This window comes from Symphalangus syndactylus, chromosome 18, assembly GCF_028878055.3.
Source record: "Symphalangus syndactylus isolate Jambi chromosome 18, NHGRI_mSymSyn1-v2.1_pri, whole genome shotgun sequence".
Lineage (NCBI taxonomy): Eukaryota > Metazoa > Chordata > Mammalia > Primates > Hylobatidae > Symphalangus > Symphalangus syndactylus.
The window spans coordinates 32559268-32574750 of record NC_072440.2 but is presented as its reverse complement, the minus strand read 5'-3'; the positions used below and the strand labels follow the sequence as shown (position 1 = coordinate 32574750).

At 40.0% G+C, this 15483-nt stretch overlaps 1 protein-coding gene across 11 annotated transcripts in view; it reads left to right on the top strand.

Moving 5' to 3' along the window:
- Positions 1 to 15483, top strand: part of MAST4 (microtubule associated serine/threonine kinase family member 4) — a 581240-nt gene that overhangs the window by 557923 nt on the left and 7834 nt on the right. For 5 of the 11 annotated variants that reach the window (XM_055251508.2, XM_055251507.2, XM_055251511.2 and 2 more), the window contains 4 exons: positions 3208 to 3408; positions 6437 to 6666; positions 7259 to 7381; positions 14257 to 14393. In XM_055251508.2, coding sequence (XP_055107483.2) covers positions 3208 to 3408; positions 6437 to 6666; positions 7259 to 7381; positions 14257 to 14393 — 691 coding nt within the window. Of the gene's footprint in view, positions 1 to 3207; positions 3409 to 6436; positions 6667 to 7258; positions 7382 to 14256; positions 14394 to 14964; positions 14971 to 15483 lie in introns of all 11 variants that reach the window. The other 6 variants (XM_055251510.2, XM_055251515.2, XM_055251513.2 and 3 more) reach the window with 2 other exon arrangements.

Sequence of the window (15483 nt, the reverse complement as noted above, 5' to 3'; positions counted from 1 at the left end):
GCGTTTTTGGGAGGCAGCCAAGGGGGCTTGGGCCTTTGAAAGCACTTTTTAAATGTTACCTTTGTGTGACGCAACCTTCCTGACAAGAGGAACAGTGTCTTCACAGATTTTTAAGGAGCTTAATATATCATGGATACTTGCTGGTCATTAGTAATGGAGGTATCCTCACTAGATAATCAAACTTGCAATTAATTGCACCAGAACAAGCCTCTTAAGTTCATTTAAAATATCATTTGATTTATAAAAATTTTATGCACAGCATATTCTTCTATAGAGTATGTGCGTTTATGCTTTTTCAAAAAATAAAAGATGTATATGGCTTAGAATTGCTATAATGAATGTTTTCATTAAGCTACATTCAGTATGCTGTATTGATAACCATGAATGATTCCAAGATTTTTCATCAACATTTTTTAAACTAACTGAATATTCATAGTGTAAGCTTTTTTTTAATCATTTCAAGAAAAACAAATTTTATGGGCTGGATTTATTTCAACCTCACTAAGAAGTTTGGATCTGTGAAGCTTCACATGTGCTTATAGTTTATTGTGGGGGAAAATAATGTTGGATTTTCTTCCCTCTCTTCACTTCATTTCTGTTTTCATGTTGCATAATTCCACTTATCCTAACCATAAAGCCAAGAGAACAGCAATGAGGAAGTAGTGTAAAGGCAACCTATTAGACTAAGATTCCTGACCATCTCTAGCTCATGTTGATGCTCAGATCACATGTAGATATCTTGGTATTTTCTATTCCTGGTTACAAAGGCCTTTATCTGGTTCTTAGTTACCTTACTCTGAATAGAGTATGTTCACCTTCATTTAAAATTTTTTCTTAATGTAGTGAACTGTTTACTATCTCTTAGTCTCCTCAGCCTGCTCACTACCGGAAGAGTAGGAGGGGAAGGGAGAGGAATCATGTCTAAGCATTTGATTGATTACTTTCATAATTAAAAAAAAATTCACCTAGGTCCTGCCATGCATTTTGATTAATAGATTCACACCATCTTTCTCTCTCTCTCCCCCATACACACACTAAAAATAATCAAAGGCCTTGGGGGCTGTGCAGAATAGAGAGATGAGCTGATTTGCTTATAGCCAAGGGTAATTAGGGAGTCTGAAAACCGTGACTGTAGTAAAATTAACTTTGTTGATTTTTATATTGCTCCACCACCAAAAAGAAGGAACCCTTGACATTTAGAGAACGTTAAAGTGACATTATCTACCATTGGCAGAAAAGAAGCTCACGCTTATATGCAGTGCTGCAAAATGAGATGGCAGAGGCAAGGTTGTGTATCCACACTCTGGCATTTAGGGAAGTACAACTTTATACATGTTTCTCTTTTATCATGACTACATTGTGTTTGAAGCCATGAAAAATAAACGTCTTGAAGTCTTAGGTGTAGGGGTCAAATGTATCCAACAATTACTCATTGTAAAGGGATTCAGCTTTTCATTTTATATTTGTCAGTGATCCCATCCAAACAAAATTACAAAGAAGGAAGTGTGTACCTTACTCAATGGGAAGCTTAAGTTTTGTGAGATGAGATTTATTACTTGAGAAGCAGTTTTTATCAAGACCTTCAGTAGTTGATTTCTGTAAGAGAATGGAATATACTGTTAAATGAGAATGAATTTAGCATATAGGAGTAAAAAGATTGATATTTGCCTTAAGGTTATCTCCCTTTGTTGGTCAGATGCGTGTTATGTGGAAGTCCACGAGTCTTTTCCTGTACATACGCACAGTAGATGACCACAAAGTGTGCTGTGACTAAAGCTGCTGTCCAAGTTCCCAGCTACCCTTAGCCCAGACCACAGCTGTAAGATCTGAACTTTGTGCATGAGCTTGGGCCAAACTACAGCCATACCGCTGAGTGGTGTATAGATAGCAGTGTAAGAGAAACGCTAGTTGAGTCTAAGTTTAAGTCTTTCCCAGGCAAACAGTGTCATATGGTCAGCACTTCGAAATGTGCTGGCCACTCTTTCAAAGGATCGTTTATAGCGGTGTTAATACTCTGCATGGATTGTATCTCTAAAGGTGATGAGACAGTTGATGATTTTTAAGCACATGGGGCTTATAATGTAGCATGTAGAAGTAAAATGAGATGAGCATTGTCTCTCCTGGATGGACAAAAATGTGCTATCAATGATGTTTTTAAAGAAAAACAAGATAGAAAACCGATACCTGGGAAAGAAAGAGTAGGACAAATCAAAAGGAATAGCTGTTCAGTTTCCTTCTGGGGGACTCAACATGTCACCCTGCTGCAGAGCTGTCTTTACCCTCGGCCTCTGCATTCACCAGACCAGCATCAGTGATGTTCCATTTCTGCACCCACCTCCATATTTATCCTCTCTTATGCTCCGTTGTTGAGGGAAGTCCTAATTTTTTTAAGTTAAAAATAACTCCAGTTTATATTAAGGATTCACAAAATTAAAAGTAAAGAAGTGGTTTAGAGGGAAGAGGAAATAGCATGAGGGAGGATCAGCATATGATACGCTGGATTAAAAGCCAGGAGGATGAAGTGAGCTTGAGTAATGGAGGGAGTAATATCCTTTGTCTTGCTTGTCCTTTGAAATGTACAGGTTGCTTAGAATGAAAGGAGGCATATGGCCTGAGAAGTGAGAAGAGACACTTTAGGCACTTGTCTATCAGTTACTTGCCTCAGCCTAGTATGAGGTGTGTTCTAAGAGCACAGACGTTAAGTCTGCAGGGAGTGATGAAAAAATGTCCAGGGGTCAAAATTATGATTAACAGCATTGATAATGATTATCATCAGTATCATAAGGTAATCACAGTATGAAGTGGGTGGCCATGGTGTTTGGGATGTAATATTTGATTCATGGCACAGCCTTTCATGGTACGTGGGGGTAGGGGCACCAGAATTATCTCCGCAAGGTTTCAAAAATATAGATTGTTGAAAGAAACTAATTCCTCTGGTTAAATGGAGTCATGGATTGAGAATTAGCAGACTTGTGTGCAGGTAGAATGAAGTCTGAATAGATGCCTCTTCCATCACTTCCTCCTCCACGTCACCTTTCTCAAACCAATTACATGTTGTTAATGTTCACCTGACACTGTCTGGACTTACTGGCCACATAGGAGTATGTTCTCTGGCATTTACTCTTCCTGCTGTCTCTCTCTTCCCCTCTTCCCACCTCTCCTATCCTGGATTTTCCTGAACCCGTTTATCCCTTCTTCTTTGTACAGTTGGCAGTTTTTCAGAGCACTTGGATCAGATAAATGGACGAAGCGAGTGTGTGGACAGTACTGACAATTCCTCAAAGCCATCCAGTGAACCCGCTTCTCACATGGCTCGGCAGCGATTAGAAAGCACAGAAAAAAAGAAAATCTCGGGGAAAGTCACAAAGTCCCTCTCTGCCAGTGCTCTTTCCCTCATGATCCCAGGAGGTAGAGAGATACTACTTGCATGAAATTGTGTGATTTGTGCATGTGGTCCCGTCCCTCCTCTCCCAATTTGGAATGCTGAATGAGATGCAAGATTGCTTGAAGTAATAAAGGGTCATGTCCCAGGACAGCTCTTGAGAGCTTCTGGCTGCAGACTCTGAATTCTTCCTGCAGGATTTGTAGGGCCCCCAAGGAGCACTTTGGCCTATTTCATCTCACTTTCTGCATCAGGGGTACAAGAGAGGCTTCCTTCCCTTGAAAGCTTGTTTCCATTTTGTTTCCTTTCCTTTTCTCCCTCCAAGTTAAGTGATAAATTTTCCTTCCTTGAATAATTTTTTTTCTCTAGACTATGTATAATTTATACACTTTATAGGGCTGTTTACAGCATTTGTGTTGGAAAGCTACGTATTTAGTTTTTCTCATCTAATTAATGAGGAAAATAGTTAAGCTTTTCATTTCTGGAGATAGAGTCACAGACAGCTTTGAAATTCTAGGTTTTCCCAACCCTGTCAGTTGAGCTATGCTTCCTCCTACTGGTAGCAAATCATCTTCTGCCCTGTTTTGGAAAACTGGGCTTAATTAAGGTTTTGTTGAATTGTAGTATTTTCCCACACACTGGTTTTGCCTCTACTGATCACTAATTCTTTAGTAATCCCACTGGCAGAAATGAAATATACACCCTGATGGTTGTGATATCACTCAAATGACAGCAAGAGAGTAGAATGGGACTTGAATTATATTGCAGATGGCTTGTTTTTGGAAGAATACAGATCATGTCTAAAAGGGATTGTTTTATGTTTTTGAAGTTTCATATTTGTGCAGAAAGCAATTTGACATAAACAAATGCTCATTTGGGAGTAGTGCTCAATCTAGCAGATTCAGTTTCTGGGTGGTATCCTGTTTAGCACCATAAAACAAACACCTGTATCCCTAGTCTGTGTGACTCTTCATAAGCTGAAGATGATGGTCCCGGTGCAGCTGCACAGATGGGAAAGTAAGTTGGATATGGGCCAGTGTAGTTTTGAAAGCTGAGGAAGCCCATACTTTGGTAGAATAAAGAAATTATTCAATTTGGGGAGATAAGGGAGACCATCAGAAGGTAAAGAAGTAGGGGCCTGGCCTTTCAGCAGTTTGGGATCTGTATGTGTCCACAGTGTCCTCCTCCCACCTGCATGTCTTGAAGTTCCCTGCCTGCCAGCATGCATCTCTTCACCTGTCCTTTGATTAGACAGAAGGGAGCCAGCAGAAGGCAGCCAAGATGCTACATGAAGTCAGAGAGGGAAGGAGCATGGGTCATGATACAGTTGGCTTTGCTCTTCTTTGAACAAGCATAAGAATTGAAATAGTGGGTAGTATGGATACTTTCAGCTTACAGTAGCCGCAGTGGAACTCACCACACCCTGGTGAGCCTTCAATAGCACTGGGAACTTTGTAGCCTGGCTCCAACTGAGCTCGTGTTTAAACCGCAGCATGTTTTGTAGATTATTCTGCCTTTTCTCAAGTGCACACACACACACAGACAGTTTCACATGAACAGTTAAGATCTGTTTAGATTCACGCAGATGAAACAGGGATATGAACTAAAAATAAAAGCATTCATTTATGCTGCTATAACAAAATGCTTTAGACTGGGTAAGGTATAAATAACAGAATTTGTTGATCACAGTTCTGGAGCCTGGGAAGTCCAAGATCAAGGTGGCAACAGTTTCAGTATCTGACAAGGGCTTGTTCCTCATGGACAGCACCTTCTCTATGTCCTCACATGGCAGAAGGGAAGAACGAGCTCTCTCCAGCCTCTTGTATAAGGGCACTAATTCATTTATGAGGGGCAGAGCCCTCATGACCTAATCACCTCCCAGAGGCCCCACCTCTTAAAACCATTACCTTGGGGGTTAGGTTTCAACATAGGAATTTTAGGGGGACACAAACATTCAGAGCATAGCGGTTTGTTTCTAAAACAAAGAAAGCAGTAGATTTGATGTTTTGGAATATGCAATGAGATTCTCTTCAGGTTTCTCTATCTTACCGGTATTATCCTCTCAGAAACCTTATTAGAATTGCGAGTAATATATGAAGAGAATCAGTTGTCACCACAGTAATGTTATTCGTTTATAGAGAAGTCACCACTTCATTGTTTTCCTGATTAAAATTTCTTTCCTTTCCTTTTTTTTTTTTTATTTTTTGAGATAGGGTCTTGCTCTGTCGCCTAGGCTGGAGTGCCATGGCACAGTCACGGCTCACTGCAGCCTCCACCTCCCAGGCTCAGGTGATCCTCTCACCCCAGTCTCCCAGGCAGCTGGGACTACAGGCACATGCCACCTTTCCTGGCTATTTTTTTTTGTATTATTTGTAGAGACAGGGTTTAGCCATATTACCTGGCTGGTCTTGAACTCCTGGGCTCAAGTGACCAGCCCACCTTGGCCTCTCAAAAGTGCTGGGATTACAGGTGTGAGCCACTATACCCGGCCAGTTAAAATTCTTTAATCAGTATTCATTCAATAGCATTGTAGAAATCAGCTGGTAAATTGATAAATTGCTTTCCTGGCCATGTGTGTTGAAAAGGACCATGTTAAAATTGTTTAGTGAAGAATTTGGAATCCAGTATCTGTTAATATAATACATACAGTCTTCTCCACATGAAGACATACTTGAAATATATGCATCTATGATTTATTTCTTTACTTAAAATAAAACATTAAGTAAAAATGTCACAGCCAGAGGCTAATCTTTGTGGTGTCTTTTAATAAGCATAGAAACTAAAAAATTATGAGAGTATTGAAATTTCTTTCTCTTTCCTAACTGAAAAATTAGTTAAAATAGCAACACTCTTAAAGTTTGACGGTTTTGGAATTCTTGCTAGTTACTGATAGAAACATTTTTATATTATTTCGTCTTCATTTTGCTATTGGAAACAAATGGATTTGTGTTGTGACTGTGCCCTCAGTCCTGGCAGGGCTCAAGGGGTGAGGGTTGCCTGCATGGATGCTTGTGTGAGCCACATGGGCTTTGATGACTGGCTTCTTTGTTACAGATATGTTTGCTGTTTCCCCTCTGGGAAGTCCAATGTCTCCCCATTCTCTGTCCTCGGACCCTTCTTCTTCACGAGATTCCTCTCCCAGTCGAGATTCCTCAGCAGCTTCTGCCAGTCCACATCAGCCGATTGTGATCCACAGTTCGGGGAAGAACTACGGCTTTACCATCCGAGCCATCCGGGTATACGTGGGAGACAGTGACATCTATACAGTGCACCATATCGTCTGGGTAAGACCTGCATGTCTCGCACTTGGGATTTTTCATTTCCAGCCAAGCTGGAGAGTGGATAGGTTGGCTGATAAATAGCAAATATATTTACTTTTAAGCTTGCATTTGTGACCTGTTTCATTTTCCTTTTAGAGCTCCATCCCTGTATGTATATGGTGGAACTGAATTTAGGAAAAACGAATATCTCATAATTCTGTCCAGTTTTCATATTTGATTGTTCTTTCTTACATACCAAGCTGGTAGACATAGTCGAAGGCCATCCTATTTCCATCCTTCTTTTATTTTATCATTTTTTCCTAACCTTCTTTTTAAAAATGACCTTCTCAAATCACCTGAAATGTTTTGGTCATTCATTTCTTTTTTCTTTGTGGCTCTGGTACTTTCAGTCTGAATCACCTGAAAATTTCTAAGTACCATGGAAAGTTTCCTATTTTAGAATAATGATAGAATAGGAATAGTAAACATACCAGTTAGATTTTCTATTAGAAGCTTAGGACATTTGCTAATTAACTCATTATTCTTCCAGAAGACACAGTAGGTGTTAGAGTTGTCATTTGTTTGCCTACAAATATCCTCTCCTCTTGGACTTTAGAATGTAGAAGAAGGGAGTCCGGCATGCCAGGCAGGACTGAAGGCTGGAGATCTTATCACACACATCAATGGAGAACCAGTGCATGGACTCGTCCACACAGAAGTTATAGAGCTCCTACTGAAGGTATTGTGTTCTATGTCAGGGCCATGCTGATGAGACAGGCAGCCCAAAGGGGCTAGTACCAGGAGATTGATTTCCCTGTGTCACATCCATGTCTGATTACTGAGAAAGTATTCAGTAGTCTCAAGTTTAAAGACAAAGATATTATCAATTCTCTGGTTTTATGTCATGAAATAATGTCCTTATATCTGCATACTCATTCCCTAATTTAATTTTGCTTCTCATTCTAAATTGTAAGTAGTAAGAATTCTCTTTGTTTATATACCTTACACAGTGACATTTATTGGGGAGTCACCTATCCTAAAGGTGACTTTCTTCAGGAACTTCTAACAGGTTTCATTCTAGTATACTAGAAGACAAAATTGTATTAAACTGTGAGGTTCGATCTGAAGGTTTAGTCTGAGAATTAGAGTTCCTTTGAAAGACGAAATTGTAAATATATACACATGTACTATAAATTATAAAAAATAAGTGGTACTGAAAGAAGAAGTTCTAGCAATTATTAGGCCTCCCTCCCCACCATACAAATTAACTTAAATAGGGATCAATTTCTATTTAAAATGTAAGCTGAATAGAGCATATGGAGTAAGAAGGTCACAGGAAGCATGGCTGTAAATGGAGAGAGAGAAAGGACACACACTGACCCTCAGATAGTTCTCAGATAGTTCTGTTCAGTTATTTCATTTGTCTTCTTCATTCTTTATAGCAGCGTTGTATTTTATGCAGAACAGCTCCTGCGACAGCATATCTCTAGATAGTATCATATGTCTGTTCACAACATCAGAATAAGAAATAATATACTGAAATATATATATTGAGAAGTATACATTTGCTTATTTTGCTGAGACATAATTGATCACTTTTGTGATTTATTTTGTAAAGTATTTTAATAGAATTCTGTATTTTAAAACTTCTCTTCCTGCTTCTATGAAATTTGAATGTGTATTTCCCCTAGAGGACCCTGGCAAGGTCTCTTAGCAGACTCAGATGATCCCATTTCTATTGTCTTGCCCTCATCTGGCTATGGAGCACCTCGCACAACCCAAAGCCTTCATTTCTGGATGCAGTCGATGAGTGTCACTGAAACTGCTTAAACATAGTGGAGCGGAGAGCCATTGGCACCCTTTGAAGCCATGGTGTACTCTGTCACAAATCCAAAGAACATCCTGCCTGTGTTCGTAAAGGAAGCACTCAAGAAGAGTAAGCAATGTCATGAAAACAAGAGGATACAAGGGATTTAATTATCTTCCCAGTGAACTGTGTAATCTTGCAGCTTCCTTCCAAATTTAACCAGTGACTCTTGAAATCAGAGTATTAAGTGACTAGTGTCAGTGCTGGGCTCCTGTGTGCCTTCATTGGTTTAACAGCAGGGAAGTTGGCTGTATTATGGTACTCTCGAATGCTGTTTACACAGTGTTTCATACTTGGAAAGGACTTTACGGAATGTCATGGCAGTCTTAGAGAAAGGCGGAGAAGTCCTGACAGAGGGGTGTAGGTGTATGTTTAGAACTGCGTGACTACCTGTATAGTGTTTGTCTTTTGGATTATGAATATGGTAAGCATTTTCCATGTTTCGTAGATTCACATTTGGTCTTGTTTACCTTCACAACTTCAAAGTGAACCCGCTACGGGAGCACTATCTTCCATGCATAGGCAAACTTGTCCAAAGTCGCTCAGCATCCTCGATCCATGGAATTATAAAATGTGATGGTTATCCAGTTCAGCTCCCCACTGGCTATGTGAGTCCCTGACACTGTGCTCCTTCAGCTTCACCTCAAAGCTTTCCTGCCATGAGGAAAGCTTTTAGACAGCATCAATCTTTCTAAAAACAACTTTTTAAGTAGACCGAGGTCATTCTTCACCCACTAGCATTACAGGTGGAGACGATGCTTGGCCCAGTCCCATTACCTGTTCCAATTAGCCAGGCTTAACTTCTGTGATCTGAGAAACTTTCTTTTCAACCAAATTGCTTTTTAAGTATAGCATTAGTTTAAATCCCCAATGCATAGGAGAAGCCGTAAAACTTTACCAGCCTCTGCTTCAGAAATTTCCTTTCCATGGACACTGGGGAGCTTCAGTGTACTAAAATGGGGGCCATCAAATAGCTTGATTACCATCCTCCGATATCTGTCAAGCCCCTGATATGCACAGAGCCTTGTGCAAAATACTGCAAGGGCCAAACAAAAATGACACATAAGGGCCAGGCACAGTGGCTCATGTCTGTAATCCCAGCACTTTGGGAGGCCGAGGTGGGTGGATCACGAGGTCAGGAGTTCAAGACCAGCCTGGCCAAGATGGTGAAACCCCATCTTACTAAAAGTACAAAAATTAGCTGGGCGTGGTGGTGGGTGCCTGTAATCCCAGCTACTCAGGAGGCTGAGACAGAGAATTTCTTGAACCTGGGAGGTGGAGGTTGCAGTGAGCCAAGATAGCGCCACTGCACTCCAGCCTGGGCGACAGAGTGAGATTCCGTCTCAAGAAAAAAAAAAAAAAAAAAAAAAAAAAAGACACATAAGGATAATAGTTAATGGGGCAAGAGCGCTTGATGCCTGCCACACTCTTGTCAGTGGTTTTACGGGAATAAACGCGTGTAATCCAAACAGTTACCTTCTGAGGTAGGTGCTATAAATATAAATGTTCCCATTTCACAAATGAAAAAAACAAAAGCAGAAGAAGATAACAAAGCAATCTAAGCTTATCTGCTGGAAAGGAATATAAGATGATTTGCACCCAGGCGGTGTAGCTCCGGAGCCCGCACTTTTCACTACCACAGCACACTGCTCTACATGTGTGCTGTACATACTCTCCAGTTGCCAGTAACTTAGAGTCTAATGTTCACAGGGGGAAACAGTGGCCATACCAGGCTAAAATCAAAGTGTTCAACTTAAGTAACAGACTATAAACACGGCAGAAGTTCCGAAAGAGGGAGATGGCTTTTCTCCAGGGTGGACAGGAATGGTGTCAAAGAATAGAGGGTTATCTGTGCAAGGCTTTGATGGATGAGTGGCAATTCAGTATATAGTCAGGGGTACAGGATAGTCTAGGCCAAATGATGAGGTGTGTAAACAAGAGGACAGGAGATCTCAAGGTTTATGAGGTATACGAGTGAACCAGCAGGCTGAAGCCTGGGTTAATGTGAGGGTACAGTGTGCAAAATGGCTGAGATTGGGTAGTGAAGGGGTTGAGGCCACAGGGATGCAGTGGGCCCGTCCCCCATCTGTGCTTTCCAGAGAAGGAAATGCAAAAGCAGTTGTTCAGTGAGTTACCCAGGGCCAAACTGATAAGTTAACTTAGAGCCAGACCCAGAGAAGAAATTGGACAGCCTGACTTCTGCTATTGTATTCAATTCTGGCAACTTGAAATAATTTTCTTCACACTATGCACCAGTCATGAAAATAGTTTAAAGTAAAAGTGAATTAATTGAACATTTAACAGTCTGCCAGCTGCATTTTTGTTATTTTTTAAACAAGTGCTACAGAAATTCTTCTATACAAGGTCAGTCATTAATCAAGAGAAGTTAATTGTGGGTAAACCGACCTAGAAAGCCACCTTGAGCAGTTCAGGTAGCACTCGCTGTAGCTGGATGGATCCACCAGGTGGCAGGCTTCACAAATCTCGCCTATCATTTTTCCAATCATTTACCATTTTTGTAACCATTAATGCTTCCAACCTAATTATTGTACTCTGCATCCTTTGTGTCTGTATTTCCCCTTAGAGAAGTTGTCTTTGGCATATGCCTGTAAGTTAAATGAATTTTCCTCTGGAACAGTCATGTGTGGAGACAAGAAACAGAACTGGGTTTGGTCTTCATAGGAGTAGGAGCATTTGTACTGAGTCTAGTGATGTGCTGTCATTTAGCAAGCCCTGGTCTTCACTATTTTCTGATGATAAGTATGTTGAGGACTTATATGTGTCTCATACTATTTTATATGTTTATGGCTCCTTCATTATATCTTGACAGTCTTATACTTTAACCATGCCACATGCAATCAAGTGCCTGTTTCCCTCACCGCCACTCATTAAGTACCAGCTATGCACTGTGCCAGGCTCAGGAGAGGTGGAGAGGACTGGGGGGCATTCCCTGCCCACAGGGAGCGGGTTTGGTATGAGGAGTGTTGGGGGTGAACAGCAAGAGAACCAGCGTGGACTCTTCCACTGGACCCTCAGTGACCTTGGGAAACAAGAACCTCGTCTCAGAATCCATTTTCTTCACCTGTAAAGGAAGGATAACAAACTCTTCCAGGCCATGAGGGTGAAACAAACAGCCCTTACGACTTGTTTGTGAAAATAAATTTAGAGAATATATATGAAAATGGTTTAAAAATAAATATATGCTTTTAAAAAGTCAATCCTGAATTGTATTAGAAAAGAGCGGAACTGGATTCCAGCTCTAGTGGCACAGATGATAGAATAGCCCCAGTGATCATTATGGTTCTGCACGTCCACTCTCCGCATATGGAAGAGGACTGAAGGAACATCAGTGACACAGGAACTCGCCATGCTTGTTGGCCCTTTCCTTCACCACAGGAAATACTAAAATTTCAGCATGGCCTCAATTTGTGAAGAGAAGACCCCACTCCAAAAAACCTTCAATGGTAGACCTCACATACTTACAAAATGATTTTTCTCATTAAAGAACAAATAGAATGCAATCTCTACTATCAGATAAAGGTTTATTTTTAATGTTTTGGGGCTCGCATAAGGAATGTTTATTATTTTGCAATAGAAAACAAAATAAACTTTTTTCTCTTGTTGAAGTTAAATCCCCCTTTCCCTAAAATATTTCCTGCAAATATGACATTAGGTATGAAAGTATATTGTCTTAAACATACACAGAATTCTAAGTCAGCCATGTTTATGTGCTCCTGTAATCCCAGCTACTCAGAGGGTGAGGCAGGAGGATTGCTTGAGCCCAGGAGTTCAAGGCTGCGGTGAGCTGTGATCACACCACTGCACTCCAACCTGGGCAACAGAGCAAAACCCCATCTCAAAAAAAGTTTTTTTTAATTAAAAAAAATTAAAGAACTCTAAAACTAATAATAAAAAACTAAGACCTTCCAATATGAAACTGGATGTAAGACTGAATAAATCATTTCTTAAAGAAATACAAATAACCAGACAAAATAAGGGACAACATCAAACCATATAAGAATTTAAACATAGAAAATAATCGGCTGGGCACGGTAGCTCATGCCTGTAATCCCAGCACTTTGGGAGGCCAAGGCAAGCAGATCGCCTGAGGTCAGGACTTCAAGACCAGCCTGACTAACGTGGAGGAACCCCGTCTTTACTAAAAATACAAAATTAGCCAGGCCTGGTTGCACATGCCTGTAATTCCAGCTACCTGGGAGGCTGAGGCAGGAGAATCACTTGAACCTGGGAGGCAGAGGTTGCAGTGAGCCGAGATCATGCCGTTGCACTCCAGCCTGGGCAACAAGAGTGAAACTGTGTCTCAAAAAACAAACAAAAAAAAGAGAACAATAGCAGTAAGGAAATATTACATAATTTTGATTAACCCATCTGATAGGATATATTGCTCAGCCAGTAAAAATCTGTTTTTAAAGATTATTTAATGATAAAGGGAAAATTTTTCCAAATTATATAATGTGCAATGAAAAAGCAACATAAAGCTGTAAATAAACTGAGATTTAAATTAGTTATAAAGCATGTGTGCATATGTGCCTATTTAAACATGGGTGAGAAAAGACCAGCAGGAAATATACTGAAATATGACTAGTGGTTGGGTGGTAAGCTTCTCAATGTTTTTTTTATACTTTCCTATTGTCTTCTTACCGTAGCGTGGATTACTTCCCAAATCAAGGGGGAAGTTAGATGCTACCTTTAAGACAGTCATTCCCTGTCTTTTCAATCCTCTGCTGCCACCATGTCTAACTCCCCCTAACTCCACTCCACTTGGTACCATGTTTAGCTGAGCTCTAGGTATATTCCAGGCATGGGCCTTTGAAAAGATCCTTTTCCTTGTACCTCTTGTACTTTCATGGTAGTTGGGGCCATCTGTGACCTTGAAAGGACAGGTTTCTCCCCTGGTTATTATGAAATTCAGGAAGGGTAATTGATGCCAGGGACTACCCACCTGCCCTGGGCCCCCCTCGGCCTGACTGCTCACTCCACGCTCAGTTCCATCCCTAGAGGCTGCCCAGCAAGCCCCTTCCCAGGATTGAGAGAAAGGGCACCGAAACTCACCAGAAATTACCTTACCCTGTATGACCTGGTTAAAAAGAGGTTTCCTACTGGCTGGCATAAATGTTCCAGCTCTGCAAACTGACAGGTTTTATGGTGATAGAAAAGGAGCCTTTTAAAATAATTAAAAATAAAAGTCTCATTCAGTTTTGTTACTCTACAATTTTTAGGCCAAAGGAAAAACACAAAAAGGAGAAAAAAGAAAAATCAACCAAGAGCAGCCAGCCACTGGGCACATTAGTATTTAATACCTGTGGAAGAAGTAGTTATCTTATTTATAGTGTTCTTTCCTTGTGTTGCACTGGGTGCAAAAGGCTTTACAGACTTGCTCTCATGTGATCCTCAAATTAGCCCTAGGAGATAGGTAGGATTATATTGTTAATTGGTACAGGAAGTTGAGGTGTAGGGAGGGTAGCAGCCTGGTAAGGGCACAGAGCTTAGATTTGAACTCACATCTGTGGACTCCAGAGCTCACCCTCTTAAAGAAACTTCATATTTTGCCTTCCATCCAGTTTGTATTCTGGCAGGACTTCTTTGATTGAAGGGTTATTTAGAAACAGAAGGCCTTTTTTATGTATGTTCCTTTCTATTTGTATTTGTCTATGAATCTCTCATCTCTGTTCTGATCTTGCTTCATCACAGCATTTCCCTTTAATACCACCTCATCTTTTCTATAGAGTGGGAATAAGGTATCAATCACTACTACCCCATTTGAAAACACATCAATTAAAACTGGACCAGCCAGGAGAAACAGCTATAAGAGCCGGATGGTGAGGCGGAGCAAGAAATCCAAGAAGAAAGAAAGTCTCGAAAGGTTAGTAAAACCAGTATTCTTTGTAAGTTTGGTGTATACCTATGTTGGGGAAAAGTTACCCCTTAATTAAATGCTTACATATGAAGAAGATCTATTTTTCTGTGAGAAATTTTATGTTATGGTTCACATATACATATATATATATATATATATATATATACACTAAAGTCCATATTCATAATAGCATTAATTTCCATAGTAAAAGGATTTACATATTTACACTGTAGAAGGATTCAGATTGTTTTTTATCATGTGTGAATGTCAGGAAAAGCCCTTTACTGTGTTTTAAGGCTCTTCACTTCATTTCAGTTGAGTTGGATTGAAGAACTGGATCTTCAGGCGGTTTTTAACATTAAATCTACATTTAAAATGTCCTTTACATTATCAAAAAACAAACAGTTGCTATTTTTAAAATGCCAGATATTCTAAAATTACCGTATCTTTAAAGGTTCCGAGTAAGCCTAGAAATAAAAGGGCTTTGTTTTACTCACTGAAAAACAAACTAGCTTATATACTTCTGTAGCCTGGGAAGCACTGATCAGTATCTTTTTGTGCTGCTTGCAGACACTAGCAAGATGTATGTGTTTCTGGCAGGGCTGTTTCTTGCCAGGCAGCTCTCTGGGTGTGCCTCCTTTGCAATGCCACAGCATTTCTTTACCCAATTGGACCTGATGAGTCACATCATATTAAAAGGATTTTTGATGATAGAAATGTAGAAAAACCACGTATTAACTCTGGGGGGAAAAATAAAGTTATACAAGAAAGGAACAGAATTATGTTTCATATGGCCCAGCTGTGAACAATATTTATAATATAAAATAAAATACCGGCCGTTTTTCTAACCAAACATTTTGCTTTTGCTATATTGGGAAGAATAGAAAAGGGGAAATATATTTGGTTGCAAGGTAGAAGGGGGTTGTATAAGTGCTTAATTATCATCTTTCGTAGTAGAAAATCAACAGGTAATTTCTAAAACTGAAAAACTAAAAAATAGCAGTGTACATTTAGCAATATGTAGACGAATGGGAGAGGAAACAGGTAAAAGAATACAAAGCGACTTCTTTGGGGAGTAGAGAAAAATTTGAGTAGA